General features: G+C 46.6%; 1 protein-coding gene across 5 annotated transcripts in view; it reads right to left on the bottom strand.

The window, feature by feature from the left end:
- Positions 1-4,655: 4,655 nt before the first annotated feature.
- The window catches only part of Sec16b (SEC16 homolog B, endoplasmic reticulum export factor), a 62,988-nt gene continuing 50,321 nt past the window's right edge, over positions 4,656-17,322 (bottom strand). For all 5 annotated transcript variants that reach the window (XM_085842430.1, XM_085842434.1, XM_085842424.1 and 2 more), the window contains 11 exons: positions 16,344-16,484; positions 15,100-15,213; positions 14,032-14,104; positions 12,582-12,881; positions 11,987-12,049; positions 8,577-8,731; positions 8,314-8,412; positions 7,590-7,698; positions 7,387-7,466; positions 6,394-6,492; positions 4,656-5,804 (listed from right to left, as the gene is read on the bottom strand). In XM_085842430.1, the coding sequence (XP_085698556.1) occupies positions 5,733-5,804; positions 6,394-6,492; positions 7,387-7,466; positions 7,590-7,698; positions 8,314-8,412; positions 8,577-8,731; positions 11,987-12,049; positions 12,582-12,881; positions 14,032-14,104; positions 15,100-15,213; positions 16,344-16,484 (1,305 nt within the window). In that variant the 3' untranslated portion in view covers positions 4,656-5,732. The remainder of the gene's footprint in view (positions 5,805-6,393; positions 6,493-7,386; positions 7,467-7,589; positions 7,699-8,313; positions 8,413-8,576; positions 8,732-11,986; positions 12,050-12,581; positions 12,882-14,031; positions 14,105-15,099; positions 15,214-16,343; positions 16,485-17,322) is intronic.

The following is a 17,322-nucleotide window of genomic DNA, read 5'->3' as shown; positions in this document are numbered from 1 at the left end:
ACAACTCATTTGGGGTGAACCAAAAATTGAATACCTTTTACAGGAAAGGATGCCCAGGAAAGATGCTCATTGGCTAACCACTTGGGCTTATATAGATACCTCATTAGCATGGAGATCTCGAAGTTCTATGCTGCATGACTGGTTATCATGGTCTTCTTAGTGGGGTGTAGTGGTCACATGCTCCAGGACAGAAATCTGGTGGGGAGCTAGTCCAAACTCCTGCCATTCTTAATTAGGAGTTTTATCGGGATTCTGAACTTTGCTGCTCCCTTACCAGTTCTTCTGTCTGGTGGCACGGTCCACTGCCACAGGTGTGGAGGCCAGATAATATTGAATTTAAATCAAGCCTGAACAACATAGCAAATTCAAGAATAACTGGACTAAATAATGAGATCCTGCCTCAAGCATAAATACATGCATGAAATAAAATAAGTTTTATTAAGAATACTTGTAAGAGAGTAATGCTGGCCCCTCTTCCAGCTGCTATGCCATTTCTCACCATGTCCTCCCTCCATAGGCCATACGCTATAGCCCAAACCCATCTGCCACCCAGTGATCAAAGACGGCCCTTGTTAGAGGCCACCTGACCTTTTCTTGTCTCTCTGTGTTATCCATCTTCAGTTAGTTTATTACAGAAATAGAAAACAAAGAAATATAGGCATCTCCATAATAGCAGACACTTGGAAGATGCTTCGGATAGAGGCTAATGTATCTTAAGAGTGAAACTTAATTAAAAAGATGGTGCCCACAAATCTGCATAGACCTAAAACTCACTGCTAATATTAGCTCCATCCCTGAAGAAGAACTCTACAGCAGAACTCGTGACCTCTAAATTCAGTGTAGGACAGAGGGAAACAAGAACAGAGTCCATGATGGCAGCTTAGCAAGTCTGTATCAGGTTGTCAAAGCTATCTGCACTGAGAAAACCATGGAATGCTTGACACATCATGGGTCTAACTTCTTTGACAACATCACCAAATTTGATGAATATGTGGGTAATGTGCATTCTCCCAGAGGCAACAAACTCCTATCACACTACCTGGACTCTAATTCCAGCTCCACCCTTACCCACAGCATCAACTTAGACATGGTGGTACCCTCAGCTTTTGATTCTCCATATCTTGTACGATAGCCTCAATAAATGTTAGTGTATTTATTGTTGAAATTCAGAATACCTGACCACCATAGACTCCACCAAAAGAGGCCAAGAATCCTGGAGTCCTTGGAGTCTGATCCTCACCACTGTGAAGAGAAATCTCATTTTGTAAGATTTCCTTTCACAAGCAGAAGTGTGATCTATGGCCATTTAGCATGTAACAGAGTTCCCGGCACAAGACTGATTCCTGTCTTCACTGGGAATGTGTTAGTTACTTCTCTCATTGTTGTGACCAAAGATCTGACAAGACTTGACCTAAGGAAATAAGGACTCATTTGGGCTTCCAGTTTGCAGAAGGATACAGTCAGTCATGGTGAGGAAGGCACGACAGCTTGAGCACAAGGCAACTTTCTGGAAGCATTGAGTCTGCAGTCAGGAGAACAAGAACAGACAGGACATGGGGCGGGGCTATAAGACTTCAAGGCTTTCCCTGCAGTGGTCCACTTCCTCCAGCAAAGATCCACCTATTAAAGATCCTGCAACCTTCCAGAACAGCACCGCAAGCTAGGGGCCAAATGTCCAAGCACACAAACCCATGGGGGACATTTCATACTCAAAGCTCAATGAAACCTGAATGGAAGCTATGGAATTCCCCTTCAGGTTCTTTTTAAATGGCACAGGCACTGTCTACAATGGGCAGAAGCCAGGAAAGCATCTCATGGTAAAGTAACAAACAGATTTCACAGGTCAATAAAGTTGACTTAAACTCCCATTCTCTTGATCCAAAGAAGTGTTGTTGCCTGGAGAAGGGAATGGCTAGAAAGGAAGAAAGTGCAGGAAGCAGATTCCTCCTCTTAGTGGGACTGTGATGAAAACATCCTAACGTTCTATTAATCTTCATTCAAAATAACGTTCACTCTCATTAAGAAGCCATTTGTGAAGGACCTGCGTGAGTGATGGCCAGGTATAAGTGCATCATGAGCATGGGTGAGCATTGAGGGCATGCTTAGGGGCAAGCTCAGTCAAGCACCTACAGCCTGCTGCTATTGCCTCAGACTCGTGCTGCTGCTTGGGCAGGGTCCAACTGAAGACAAAAGGCAGATGAGGTAGAAAATGACTTCCCCAGCTCTCTTGGGGTAGAAGGGTTAGAAAACATTCTAAGAATAGTGAGAACCAAATCTCATTGTTCTCGTTCCTTTTCAAGTAAGAACGGGTGTTTGCACATCCCCTTGAGGTAGAAAACACTCTGATTTTGGTCGTGTTTTTTGCCCCTCTTTTTTTGGTTGATCAGAATAGAAACCCTCTCCCTCCAAAGCAAAGCTAACTTGGAGAAATAAGATTCTAACGGAGGCTTTGGCCCTGGTCAGTCTGAAGCCTGCATGGCGTTAGAAGGGGTGCATATGCCAGTGACAGAGGTGGCAGGCTCCTTCACAGCTCAGAGCCACATAAGAGGATTCAACAGAGGGGTAGAAGGATGGCAAGATGTGATAAAGACACATAAATGGAACTTAATGGTTTGTTCTCTTTCAAATTACTGAACATTAAGTTTAAATGTTTTCACATAAGTATTAAATTGTGTGTGTGTGTGTGTGTGTGTGTGTGTGTGTGTGTGTGTGTATGAATCTCAAATTTGCACTTACAACTCAGTTTCACAAGGAAAACATGGCTTTATTTTCCTTCACTAATTTATCCTCCCTCTGAACTTGTACCCCACTGAGGAACAGGGGAAAAAAACAAACCTGCCAGTTAATGCTGTCTCAAGTGCCTCCTTTTAAATGGTGTCTTTTGGCCATTGTTTTGTTTAAACATAGAACTCTATTTGTAGTCCCTCTCCTCAGATGGCCCTGGGGTGATGTGAAAGAAGGTCTGTGACCCAGGCTCTCTTGTGTTTTTCTCTGCTCCTGTCTAAACCTGACCTATGGTCTTTTGAATACTACTGGTCCCCTCTGGCCTTTTGGGACACGGTGCAATTGCTTCCTTCTAGATTATTCTCTTCTGTGTGGAGCTCTGCCTCCCATTACAGACCTGGCCATCCCCAGGATCAAGCCACTATGGCCCCAACACACTGGGCACAAAACCAAGCCAGTCTTGCAGGCCCAGGAGGGGCTGCGGAGGAGGAAAAGATCTCCAACACCATTGCTTTCCCATTCCCGTGCTACCCTCCTGGCTTGTAAAAGAAGGGGAGAACTATTTTCCTGTTACAGCTGCATTCTGTCTTTCACCACTACTGGTTTCTACCATCTGCAGCTGTTAAATGACTGTGACCTTCAGCAAAGCAGCCACTGCCACACATCCAAAGCTGATAAACAATGAAGAACTTTGAGTGACCCCAGTTCTTCAGACCTTTACTGAACCTACCTTTCCTGATCAATGAACAATGGATTGGTTCTAATCAGGGCTATACAGACTGATGGACGCAGTCTGACTCTGCCACAGTGAACACTTTCAATCATGAATTAACCAACGTATCATGAACCTCCCCCTCCTCTGGTGCAAAAAACATCCTGTCAGTCCTCCTAGGAAGATGCAGTCAGAGCTGTGTGTTCTTCTGCTAGGGACTTATGGAAGCCAGTGCTTGCTTCCTTGAGCACTGTGGTCATTGCTTTTCTGTGAATGCATGAACAGTAAGGACTTGGGCATAAGGGTTTTTGGCCCTCTTCTTCAGTCTGCAGGCTGCTCCACTGACCTGCTCTCTTTCATTGGATAGGCATTCCTTGTGTCGTTGCTCCCAGAGGAACTCTGCCTCTGGCCTAACAAGGTGGCAGATTGGATGTCCAGGGAAACTGGTTTTACAATTAAGACACATCTTGAGAAGTATTTAAAAAGTATCATTACCACCAGATACATATATCAAAAGTGCACAAGAAGTCAGGCAGACATAGGCTGAAGTCCAGTGATTTGCTTATTAGCTATACACTAATAGCTTGAAACACAATTCTTAGCATGAGCCATCCATATTTCAAGGACTTTCATTCTTTTGATTCTAGCACTGTCCCTGTAAGGTAGGTGCTATTATCATTGCTATCATTTTATAAAAGGGGAAAATTGGCCTCCAGGACAACCAAGCAACCTTGCCTGTGGTTGTGAGGTGAATTGGGCAAGTGCAGAGAGTGAGTTTGGACAGTGTGGTGCCTAGAATGCTCGCAGGCAACTACTAGGGTGCTACAGCTAGGTGTCAGCATACCAAGACTAAGAAACAGCCATCTTAGGAAGGACAACTGCACATAGTGGGGGTTTTCTAGGTACCAAACACTTATGGAGATAGTTTCTAATGTCATCTAAGACGAGAAGAATAGGAAACAGAATACGCCACATTCATCCAGCAAACTGACTAGTTGGCTGGGGGAGCTTTTGTCCATATTTCTTAAATTGAAAAAAAAAATGATAGCATTAAAGTAGACCTGGGAGTGAAGAAGACCAGTCTTTGATTCTCCATTAACAAAGGGCTCTTTCTAGCTATTCACACCGGCTCACACAATGGAACCGTTATTAGAAAGACTTCAGGGAAGAGACCATCAATGTATTTTCTCCCTCTGCAGAAACCAGCCAGAGACAAGCATTTGCTATAAAATTATCTGGATTTAATCGCTATCAACATCAGAACCATAGTACATTAAAGTACAAAACTTTTATGTACAATTACACATACAAAAATGGTCTTTGTGAGGAGCAATTTTAAGCAAATCTGACAAACAGCAAGAATCATTTCTATTTGAGGTTTTGAAAGGAAAAAAATGGAAATTTCCAAGACATCTCCCTCCTCCATGGGGCCCCAGTGACCCTCCCAGAGCATCAATTTGCAAAGGCCTGAGGTAGGAAGGCAGGTATTAGCAATATGAGGCATTCATCCCTCCCCTCTTACAGAAAGGATGACGTTTTAGGAAACACTTTCCATTATTTATTATACTGATGTTCCATCCATCTGCATCATTAGGTTCAGTAGTTACCATGACGATATGATGCCTACAGCAATCTAACTTGATAGCCAGATGTCAGAATGTGAAAAAAATAGGACCCGCTAAGAAAGTGAGAGAAATATAATTAGTCTGAACCACATAGAAAATGTGCACAAAACTAGGACCGGGAGGAAAATTGCTGAAATGTCATTGAAAAGGGAATCACTGAAGGGCAGTGATAATCAAATTCAATGTAAAAACTTTGCTAACAAGAGCCATAAACTGGTCTTTAAGCAAGTCTAAGGAGGGAGTCTGAGTTATTCTGGGATGTTGCTCTGAGCTCCTGCTGCATAGCCTGGTAGTATCACCTTCCGTTTTCACCATGGGATTCTTGGGGTCTTCACTTTCCTGAGGTTCTCAAGCTTCCACCTCAAGTCTGCTGCCATGACACTCTACCATGGACATTGGCCCCGTTCCTCTATCTGATGATATGAGTCCCATCACTCCAAGCTAAGCTGTAGACTGGACCAAGCTATTGTCTGGGGAAATCCTGTCCTTTATCTCCAAGCACCCCCTGTGCAGCAGGTTCACAACAAGGGCGTGGATATGAGGTGGTGAGGTGGACACTGAGAGGTAGAAAGCAGCAGGAAAGCTGTGCTCCAGAAGATGAGCCCAGGATGGGGAGATGAGCCCAGCATGGGTGATGGTCATCCTCATGGACCCAGGATAGATGGTCACTCTCAGCATGGTTGGGTTGGGTAGCGGCGCTGGGCTAGGCGGTTTGGCCGGTTCAGGCTACTAGCAATGGGAAGCTGGAAAAGAAGAGACACTACCCTGGAGTACAGCTCCAAACATGGCTCCTCTTGGGGACTAGTGGGATGAGCAAGGGCACCCATTTCAGCTGTAGGTGGCTTCCAACACTGGATTCTAACAGCCAGCCTTCACCACTGAAAGATGGTGAAAGGAAGTTAGATTTTATAAAGAACAAAGGTCAAAGGGTATACCTGCAGAGTCATCTTTAGGTCACTGATGACCAGACACCTAGATTGCAGGAACCCCCTCACCCCAAGACAAGAGAAGGCACCCACACTAAACCATCAGCACTGTCTTGTTTATGTCTCAGGGTCAATTACAGGTCAAGAGTGATGTTTGGGGGTTATGATATTTCGTAGATAGGTAGATAGATAGATAGATAGATAGATAGATAGATAGATAGATAGATAGATAGATAGATAGATGATAGCTGTTATAAGCTTCTACAGGTGTAGAAACAGAGATTTAAGAGAGGCTCAGTAATTGCTCAGAAACTTGCATTCAGTGAGTGGGAGATTGGAACTGTACACTGCTCTCCTTAATCTACAACCCGACCTTCCAGCTCCTCCCTGTAAGGCTGGTCCTTACCTGAGGAACCTGAGATGGATTGTAGAGAGGAACAGCACCTTGCAAGGGAGGTGGAGGAGGCAGGGCACCAGGCTGGGAGTAGAACTCAGAAGAAACACCCTGTGGGCACAAACAACAGAGAATCTGATCCATGGCCACTTCCTGGTATGTTAAACCCTTCCACAAGAATCAGTGTTGGCTAACAAAAAGGCTTCTTATAAACCTCAGGTAGGCACCATCAGTGCTAGGAGTGGGGATGGCTATAACAAAGCAGAAGCTCTTACACCCAAAGAAAGGAGGAAGGAAAAGTCACAAGAAATGATATCGGATCACAAAAATCACTACCAAACTCTTCAGAAAACCTCAGATACTACAAGAGTACTCCAAACGGGCTTCAAGAAATGGAAACATTTCCCTAGCAATAGTCAGGAAATCCCTAGCTATATAGACAATTTGTGAAGAATTTATGATAGTCCTAGCCAAGTGCACATGAGTGAACTCCACTACCTACAAAAACTGGAGAAGAGGCTGTTCCCTGGACTCCATCTAAGCTATACAGGCTGAAGTGTGATTCTTCAAAATGCATCTGACAAAGCCCTGGTATCTCTACATGAAGCAAAATCCTCAATGAAGCTTTTTAAGACCCCATGCAACATGTATGATACCCTTTCAAAAGGAAGAACGTTAACACAGACACATACAGAGGAAAGTCATGATAAAGACACAGGGGGCAAGGCAGCCAGTGGCAAACCCAAGAGAAAACCCTCAGAAGAAATTGGATCAGCCAGCACTGTGGCCGTGCACTTTTGTGCCCCAGACTTGTCAGAGACTACCCTCCACTGGTCCTCCAGGCTGAGGTACTGTGTAGGCAGCTGGAGCAGAGTCATGTAGAAGTTTTCTCTGTATCCTGAAGTCTCCTTTGCAGGGATGCTTCTCCAGCCCACTGAAGACACCCAGTCCTCACACACACAGGTATCATCTGAAGTCCCAGGCCCAAGCCCATAGCCTGCTCACCTGTGTCCCCGAGTACCCTCCAATCCCCATGCCTTCAGCAATTCCACTACTGTTTGAGGATTCTTGGAGAATACTCCCACCTAGAAGGCAAGGAAGGAATCCAAGCTGCTTCACATGCTCAGAACTGAGGAGTTCCCACTTCTAAGAGGGTAACCCCAAGCTAAGAGTACCAACAGCATCCAAAAGACTGAGGCTGGCAGTACCTGTGCCTCTTGAGAAGGTGCTGGCACCTGGCAGGGATGGGGATGTGAGAGGAGGTGTTGGTGAGAGGCCTGAGCTCGCATGGTGAGGAGGAGATGCTCTGGGAGACTCCTGCTTGGTGAGAAGGAGGCAGGATTGGTGACATCAGTGCTCAGCAAATTCACGCCAACCTACATGCGTCCTAGTATCCCCAATAGTAAGCTCCATGAAGGCAACTCTCTCCCACAAACACCATTCTGCAAGCATCTACTAAGGATCCTGTTGCTGAGCTTCTCAAGGAAAAATTCTTCATCTTAATTTTCCAATGTTCCTGCCCATCCATCTATCCATCTCTCTCTCTCTCTCTCTCTCTCTCTCTCTCTCTCTCTCTCTCTCTCTCTCTCTCTCTCTCTCTCTCTCGTGTGTAGGTATAGCTGCTATTTTGTTTTGTTTTGTTTTTAATGAAGTCAAAGCATATAGCCCAAGCTGACCTAGAACTCATGGCAATCCTCCTGCCTCAGCATCCCAAAGGCTGTGATTATAGGCATGTGAGCTGCCATGTCTGACCTCCAAGGCCTGTCTCCCTCTGCCTTTTGCCTTTTCAAAAAGACTTCTTTCCTGCACTCTCCCAGCACAGAGCTTCCCTTTCCTTCAGGCCACGATAGAGCATAACGCCAGGCCTGTGTTGTGACTGGATTCCCTCTGGGGTCCACAGGGAAGAGTTGCCAGTTCATCTGCGGAGGTTACCTCTGAGTCAGAACTGTCCGCGGAGTCTTCATCTTCGGAGGTGGACACACTGCTGGCAGGCTTTGATCGAAACCAGCTGAACCAGCCGAATCCCGAGCTCTGAGAGGAAAGAGGAACTGTTAAGGCCAGTGGACTTGTTTCTCTCACCCGCTGTGAGAGCTACCAGCCAGGCATGAGGTAAGCGAGGAGGGACCAGGGCTTTGGACTGCACTGCTGTTTGAAGCAGGGATGAAAGGGGGACATATAGAGAACAAGTTCTCCACCTTTGTATTCTTCCCATCTCCCAGCTTTCCTTTCTGTGAAGCATCGGAGTGAGACGGTTTGTCTACTCCATCAGAAGACCCCTCCTCATCCTCCTTGGCTGAAGCAGCAGAATCCTCAGAAAAGCTTGGAACCCTGGGAGCCACTGTTGTCTGAGGTAAAACAAAACAACAGAGATTCACATGGTGTTTAACAGGTTGCAGAGCACATTTCCATATGACAGCTCACCCAGAACCCAGGGCTAACCTCAGGAGAGCTTACTCTACTGGGGAGGGAGGCAGGTTGACCCATGAAAATGTTGGTCACCACATGAAGGGCAAGAAGAAGGAAGACCAAAGTGTGGACACTTACTTGGGTCCTTCTTAAAAGGGGGAACAAAATACTCAAGGGAGGAAATGTGGAGACAAAGTGTGGAGTAGAAACTGAAGGGCAGGCCATCCAGAGACTGCCCCACCAGAGGATCCATCCCACATACAGTCACCAAACCTAGACACTATTGTGGATACCAAGAAGTGTTTGCTGACAGGAGACTGATATAGCTGTGTCCTGAGCAGCTCTGCCAGAGCCTGACAAATACAGAAGTGGATGCTCACAGTCATCCATTGGATGAAGTACAGGGTCCCCAATGAAGGAGGCTAGAGAAAGGCCCCAAGGAGCTGAAGGAGTTTGCAGCCCCATAGGAGGAACAACAATATGAACTAACCAGTACCCCCAGAACTCCCAGGGACTAAACTACCAACCAAATAGTACACATGGAGGGACCCATGGCTCCAGCTGCATATGTAGCAGAGGATGGCCTTGTCGGGCATCAGTGGAAAGAGAGGCCCTTGGTCCTGTGAATGCTCAATTCCCTAGGGTAGGGGAATGCCAGGGCAAAGAGGCAGGAGTGGGTGGGTGTGTAGGGGAGCAGCCTCATAGAAGCAGGGGGAGGGGGATGGGATAGGGGGTTTCTGTGGGGGGGGTAAACTGGGAAAGGGGATAACATTTGAAATGTAAATAAAGAAAATACCCAATAGAAAATAAAAGAAGAGAAGAGAAAGGAGGGGAGGGGAGGGGAGGGGAGGGGAGGGGAGGGGAGGGGAGGGGAGGGGAGGGGGGGAAGGGAGGGGGGGAAGGGAGGGGGGGAGGGGGGGAGGGGAGGGGAGGGGAGGGGAGGGGAGGGGAGGGGAGGGGAGGGGAGGGGAGGGGAGGGGAGGGGAGGGGAGGGGAGGGGAGGGGAGGGGAGGGGAGGGGAGGGGAGGGGAGGGGAGGGGAGGAGAGGAGAGGAGAGGAGAGGAGAGGAGAGGAGAGGAGAGGAGAGGAGAGGAGAGGAGAGGAGAGGAGAGGAGAGGAGAGGAGAGGAGAGGAGAGGAGAGGAGAGGAGAGGAGAGAGAAAAGAAGAGAAAAGAAGAAGAAAAAATGTTGGTCACAGGAGAGGGGACAAACCAGGACCTACCCACTGTCCATCTTCTCCCTAACATTAGGGGGGTTTGTCAGCCATCTAACCTCTCTAGGTCATAGTCTCAGAACCAAGGCAAGATCTGGAGAAGGTGTGTGGAAGCTGTTGCTGGAGATGAGGTTCAGAAAGCAACCTCTGAGAGATCCTCACTCTGCAGTGCCAGAGAACTCAGCAGCCAAGGACTCAAATCTTTTTCAGTCTGTCTGTCTTTCTTTTCTTTTTTCTCTTTTTTCTTTTTCTTTTTCTTTTTTCCCCCTTTGGTTCACTGTTCTAAGAGCTTTCCATATCATGATCCACTGAATCCTTGCAGCAGTACAATGATAAATATACTATTATTACCATCTAGTTTTAAATATGAAAAAAAAAATGTGTAGCAAGGCCCAAATACATTCAGCTAGTAAAATGCAGAGAAGGGATTCTAAGCCAGCATTCCACCTAAGCATTTCTTCTGACTTAGTAAGTCAAGACATAGGCATGAGCCTGTATTCTAGGATGACCACCATCTGTGTTGTATAACAGTGAAAGAAAGGTGGAAAACACACGGGAGAAAAAGAGGGAGATTGGAAAAGAGAAGGCAGAGAAGAAATGGCCTGTTTTTAAGTTCCCTCCCCTGTACACCCTGCTGTCTAACACAGGAATCTCCCTCCATTAACCCAAGTGTGTCCTCTCAGGGCTCCCTCTACGCTGACACCTGTGCCCTTGTCACCCGGTTCATCTCCATGTTACACTCTGACCTCTGCTCCAAGACCTCCACAGAGACATGGGCCTCAGCCATCTCTGCCCAGTGCACAGGGTTACTCCCCTCTAGTCACCCCCAATAGCTCTGGGTGCACACTAAGCCCCATTACAGTGCCTGGCACACTGTAGGAGTTCCATAGACACTCGGGAAGGAAAGGATACTGTGGCACACTTCTAAGAAAATAATTATAAATGCCAGGAAAAAAATCTTGTATGGTGTTAAATAACAAATAGGAAATAAATATACCTGTTTTAATTATTGAAAAACATATATATATATATATATATACACATATATATCCAGAAAAAAATAATGGAAGAACCAAAACATTCACTGTGGAATTCAGAATAGTATTTATTTGGTTCTTCATTTTAATATTTCTATAACAATAATATACTATTTTTTTCTGCAAAAGAAAAGTACATTTTTTTAAAGCTCCATGGTCCTGGGGATGGAGAGATGGCTCAGTGGTTAAGAGCGCTGGCTGCTCTCCCAGAAGACCTGCGTTTGATTGTCAGCTCCCACATGCTGACTCACAATTATCCATAAGTCCAGTTCCAGAAGATCTGTTTTGTTTTTTTTTTTCCTTCTGGCCTCTGCAGGCACCAGGCACACACATGGAATAGAGACATGAAAGCAGGCAAAACACACGACACAGAAAACTAAATCTAAATTTAAAAACAAAAGACCTATATAGCCTATTACTACTTGAGAAAACTACACAATGCAGTCATTTAACCAAAGCAGAGCTGCAGAACCTCTTGTTTGGCATCAAAGTTAAGTGCTGTGTAGTCTGTCATCGACTAGGTAGAACGGCCAGACAGCTAGGAGAAAAGCTAAAGAGAAAAGATGTAACTTTTCTTTTCCCACACTCTTACTAATGCCATAGAGATCTGACATAAATCAAGGCAAATGCTAAAACAAACACCAATGCTCTTCTTCAATGTTAGAAGAAGCAGCAAAACAGAGAGACCCATCCACGCACCAGCTCCACCGCACTGTCCCTCAGTAACACGGGTGAAGGGACAGGTGGGACTAAGCAGACACAGGAGCACAGTCTCCTTTCCGACTCTCAGGCTCGGAAAAGAAACATGGAAAGAAACCAGGAGTGGCTTGCACAAGGGAAGAGCTGCCAGTGCTGGAGAGGAGTGACTGAGATACCAGGAGCAAATAGCAAAACGCAGACGGGTTGGAGTGGTCACCAGGGTTCCTCCTAGCGCCTCTGCTCACCTGAGGACTGGAAATGACTTCTAGACCATCAGGATCTTGCAGGGTTTCTTGAGTCATTGTGTTCTCTCCTGAAGCACCAAAGAGAAATGGAGACGAGAGTCTCAACTTGGGCCCTTTCTATCCATCTTGCAGAAAGGAAATGGGGGGGGGGATGACTAAAGTGGCCAGAGTTTATACCACAAGCAGGTCACAGCAAATGCAAAGTCCATTTGCTCGGCTCTACTCAATCTATGGCAACTCGTGACACACTGATCACTCCAGCTCCACCTGCTAAACACTATGGTTGTTCCTTAGGTATGTAGGAAATTAAGTGTGGAGCTAGACCTTAGGGATTCTCCCATCCCTGTGCTCTGCCCCGCTCAGCTTGTCCCGGTAGAGAGGGCTAGGAGAGAACATACTCCAGGCTAACAAGAGCAGGCCACCAGTGTATTCACCGCGTGCCTTTATCAGTCCCAAGCCCGTTTCCTCCACCAGGTCCTAGTACCTCCCTCACCACTCTTTACCACTTAGACTCCACCCACCTAGTACCACTACCTCACCCACTTTACCACTTAGATAGACTCCACCCACCAAGGTACACAGGCTGGCTGTGGGTCTCACCAAAGGCAGGATATGTCCGCAGCATATCCTCTCCAACCCTTCCCCCAGGAGTCCCCGTCACTGCCACACTGGCTCCACTCGTCGCTGCCAAGTGGGTTGCAGTAACTGAGTAGAGAGGCACTGGGGTTCCCGTGTGTCCTGAACCGTCTCTCTCTGTGTAGGTATCTCGCTGCAGGGGGAAAGGCTGCTGAGCGACGGGATGGGTCAGGCTTGACTGCTCTGCTGTTGACCACAAGGTGGAGCTGTACTCAGAGTCTTCTGAGTGGTTTTGATGGCCGGAGAGATCCGGGTAGGGAGTGTCTAAGGAAGAAGAAGCAGCAGTTAGACAAATCATTAAACATTGCCGCGCTTGTCTTCTCTAGAAAGCAATCCCACGGGCTGGCTGTTCCACGTGGCTTCCATTAATTTGATAGCAGGCAAAGCACTGACTAACTGTAATACCACTCTCTGCATTCTTCAGAATTACGCTCTCACTTCTTGGATAATCTCTGAGCCCTACTCCTGTGTGTGGAGAGGACAGAAATGACATCCAACTGAACTCTATACCTTTTAATATTCTCCTTTAAGGGGACTTCGTTAGACTTTAAAAACTTACAGTTAAAAACTCAAATGACACTTTAGAGAGGATGGCTTCACTTATGAAGAATGTGGATTCATTTGCCCTGGAGGGGACCTGGCTGATACATCCACTAAGCTGTGGGTGTGTGAAATGCTTGGCCCCAGGACACAGGAATATTGTGAGCTGCCAGCCTTCCTGCCAGGGCTGTAAGAACATTATCACGTAGAGATGTCCAGCCAAGCTCACACAAAGCCAAGGAACAGAAGCCAAAGCCTCCCTACATTCTGCCCAGCCAGGAAGCAAGGACTAAAGGCTGTAAGGCAAGAGACAGGGGATCTTGTCTGAACTTCACCACCTAGGGGATGGCTTTGATGAAATGTATGGAGTTAATTTGGGATACGAGTCCTGCTGACCAGACACTTGGAGGCAATCTGAGGGAAGAGACTGAGCAAACACTTTGAAACTGATTTCAGTTACATGACCAACTGATAGCTCAACATCTTCACACCTCCTCCAATGTCTAGAACACTACTAAAGATGCTGATGGTGTGTAATCTCTGGACTCAAGAAATACAACTAGCTGGGAGCAAGTATGCACACAGGTGAAACAATTAGGAGAGAGAGAGAGAGAGAGAGAGAGAGAGAGAGAGAGAGAGAGAGAGAGAGAGAGAATCAAGTATTTGGAAAACCTGGCCTGCAGGGCAGGAACCCTCATGCTACGGGAATTTGGATGTGTCCAGGGTCTATGAGACCAGCAAAGGCCTCTCAAAAGAGGCAGCCTGGATCAACAGGCTTAATTCCTAGAAGAAAAAGGCACCAAAGAAAAGGAAGTGTGGGTATAGCTGAAGATATTTCAATCTGATTATGGTAATCAGATCTCATGTTAGGTACCTGTTGTTCCTCCAGCTCCATAAATATCTGAAGGAGTCAAATCAGGATCTCTCAGGGCTCCTGTGCTATTTTGCTGTTTAAAATAAAGTAAAATCATTTTAAACAGTATAAAGGAAAATAAGGGCAGAAGACAAGATAGTGAAAAAGTTAAGTCAATAAGAAATGCCCCAGGGGAGTGGCCAGACAAAGAGCTCTCCACTGAATGCCCAGTGCCCAGAATCATGCAGATGAGACACTATTTCTTGGGTCTTTCAGCTCTCTTCAGAGCCAGGGTCACCATCCTCCCCAAAGTGAGGGTCACCATCTTCCCCAAAGTGAGGGTCACCATTCTCCCCAAAGTGAGGTGACGTCACCATACTCCCCAAAGTGAGGGTCACCATCTTCCCCAAAGTGAGGGTCACCATTCTCCCCAAAGTGAGGTGACGTCACCATACTCCCCAAAGTGAGGGTCACCATACTCCCCAAAGTGAGGGTCACCATCTTCCCCAAAGTGAAGGCTAAAGGAAGCAACTAAGCTATGGGCCTCGGGATTTGCTATCCAGGGATGGAGAAAAGGCAGTGTGCATTTAAAGAGTCACTTTGTCCAGCCTTCACAGCAGAGTAGAAGAAAGAAAATGGGGAAAGCCCTGCTCCAATTACTCTTCTGATTAGGACCAGCAGCTTTCGCAATTGTCAGAACAAAAAGGAAAGGCCCGGAAGTCCTTTAAGCAATTGCCCTACATTACATGAAAGTGACACAGGTTCACTGTGATCCATTGTTCCTAACAGAGATGGGGGAGCTTTGATGCTCATGAAACATCCTCTGGGTCCTCAGAGAAAGGGGTGGAGGGAGCGTGGTTGGGAAGAGCGCCCCCCTGTGGCACTAGGCAAACACAGGAAAATGTTTGCACACAGCAAAGAAGTAAAGATCAAAATGTTCTGAATCCCAACATTCAGGGACACAGACCATGCCTCAAAGGCAATAGGAGACGCCCATGGTAGGGAATTAGCATCTCTATGTCTAGCCTATGTCTGGAAATGAAAAGGGGAACACAGGATACCCATTGACCCTGGTGTCACCCTCCTTACCTCCAGGTCCTTGTGCTTCCTCCGCAGTTGCACAAGCCAATCTGGTTCCAAGTCCCTGTCCCCACGGCGTCTTTCTAAAACCAGAGGATCTGACAGCTTCAGTTTCTCTGCGAGCTGAGCCGAGTTTGCAGACAGGCCGAGTTTCCAGGCAGGTCAGGGGCAGAAAGTGAGAATGACAAGAGAGAGAAATGGGGCATGTGGAAAGACAACAGGGGAGAAGGCAATAAGAAGAAGGGAGGAGGAGCCATAATTCACTCAAACATCACATAACAAAGAATAATTGAGAAATAACAAATTCAGCAGATCTCCTCCCAAAATTGCAGTATAAATAAATAAGCAACCTATTTTGGTATTATTGCCCCCAAAATATGAGAGGAAAAAGAGAGCTCTCCAGCTTTGTGTCCCTGCATTGCTGCCTTCTCTTCAAGAAACTTCTAGAATAGAAATTCGAGAAAACTCAGGGACCTTGTTAATGCTAATTCTGATTCTGGTATGGATGGGACTCCGATCTACATTGCTCACCACCTGATGTTGCTTTCTGCCTCAAGGTGTCATTATGTTCTGTACCTGGAAACTCTAATTACTCATCCTGGGCCATCAGCCCACTAGCAGTGTGGGCAGGGGCTCAGGCAGCACAGATTTTATTGGTTATAGAATCCAGCACTTGGGCCTCATGTAAAGCGGTACAGATACTGAAGAGCACCTTGCCTTTTACTCTCTAGCTAATGGAGTGGGGTTTTTTCCTTCAATTAACTGAAACAACTATTTTCCTGATTGTTGTTTCTTCCCAAGAAACTAAGGGTTGGTACGGTTTTTGTTTTCTTTTTTAAATGTGTCCCACACGTGATAAAATATTCCATGCATTTAAAAGTATTTTAATAAGGATCATTTCCTGGTTTAATCACTAAAATCTATTTTCAAAGGCTCGCTTTTGTAATTAGGACGGCTCACCGTAGCTTGCAGTTTAACTGTACCAGAAAAGCAGATGCACAGAACTTCTCAAGCAGAACACGCCTGCTTTGCAGTCCCCCAACCCCTCTGCCCCCTGCCCAGCCAGTTTTTCTTTGTGCAAACAGGACCTCTGCTTATCACATCGGGGCATGCATACATGGTCAAAGACAGCCGTGGGCTCCAATTTTGCAGTGCGTTCAAAGAAGATGAAATGTGGAGTTTAAGCCTCTCTACAATGGCTTCTCTGAACACTGAAGATAAAACACCTACAGAGATCCCTTTGAGACGCTCACCTTGATGAGCTCCGCTAATAGCACAGGGTGACTGCTCCCTTCCTGGCTCAAGACAGCCGCACCAATGGCTTCACAGTAATACAAGGCCTGGGATGCCAGGCCATAATCTGCCAGACGGGAGGCATAGAGGAGCTTATACACCTGTGAAGAGGAACGGGCCAGGGATGAGTCCATCCGGGCAGGAGAGAGGCAGAGAAATGTAGATAAGACTTCTTGGAAGTCAGCTGACTGCCAGCTTCCGCTCACTCTGGCATCCAAATAGCAAGGGCCCTGTGCCATTTGGGGCAATTTATCTGCATATGGGCACAACTCCAAATCCAGCCTACATACAGTTCCTGCATTATGGAGAAAAGGATTCAGGGATCACTTCAACTCATCTTCCCAGCCTTGGGTCTCCATTGGAAAGGCAGCAGGGCAGCCCTTTTATCCAGCAGCCTACATCACAGGGAGCCTGGGCATGTGAAGTGCAGCCCCGGCACAAGGGCTTACATGAAGATACAAAACCCTACCATTTGCAGAGGCTGTGAAGCCCACAAGGAAGTGCAGGCAGATGTTGGTGTAGGGAGGAGGAGTCTCCATAACAGGAGCTATAGGATGAGATCAAACGTGACAGCTCTGGTGTCAAACAAAGTCAATCCAATCCAAACTCATGCTAGCTGGGGGACATTTGGGCTAGCCCCTTTGCCTCTCTGTGCCTCAGCTTCCCTGTTAGAGCATGGACAATGCCACCTGGTCCACTAGAAGCTATAAAGATAGAATTAGGGGATTCACACAAAGTACTTAGAACAAATGGTATGCACAAGTGAGCTGGTGAAAAATAACCAGCCCTTCGAGCCTCGGTTCCAACTTCTGTGAAAGGGAAAACCCCACAGGATTAGAAGTGATATTCAAGATGCACGGCAACACAATGCTGAGCGTGTGAAACAGCCGGTAAGAATAGCTATACTAAGACTACCAGCCCAGAACAACGTCAACAAAA

This window comes from Mus caroli, unplaced genomic scaffold (genome assembly GCF_978045245.1).
Source record: "Mus caroli unplaced genomic scaffold, Mus_caroli_1 scaffold_1, whole genome shotgun sequence".
Taxonomy (NCBI): domain Eukaryota; kingdom Metazoa; phylum Chordata; class Mammalia; order Rodentia; family Muridae; genus Mus; species Mus caroli.
This window is presented reverse-complemented; position numbering and strand designations above follow the sequence as displayed.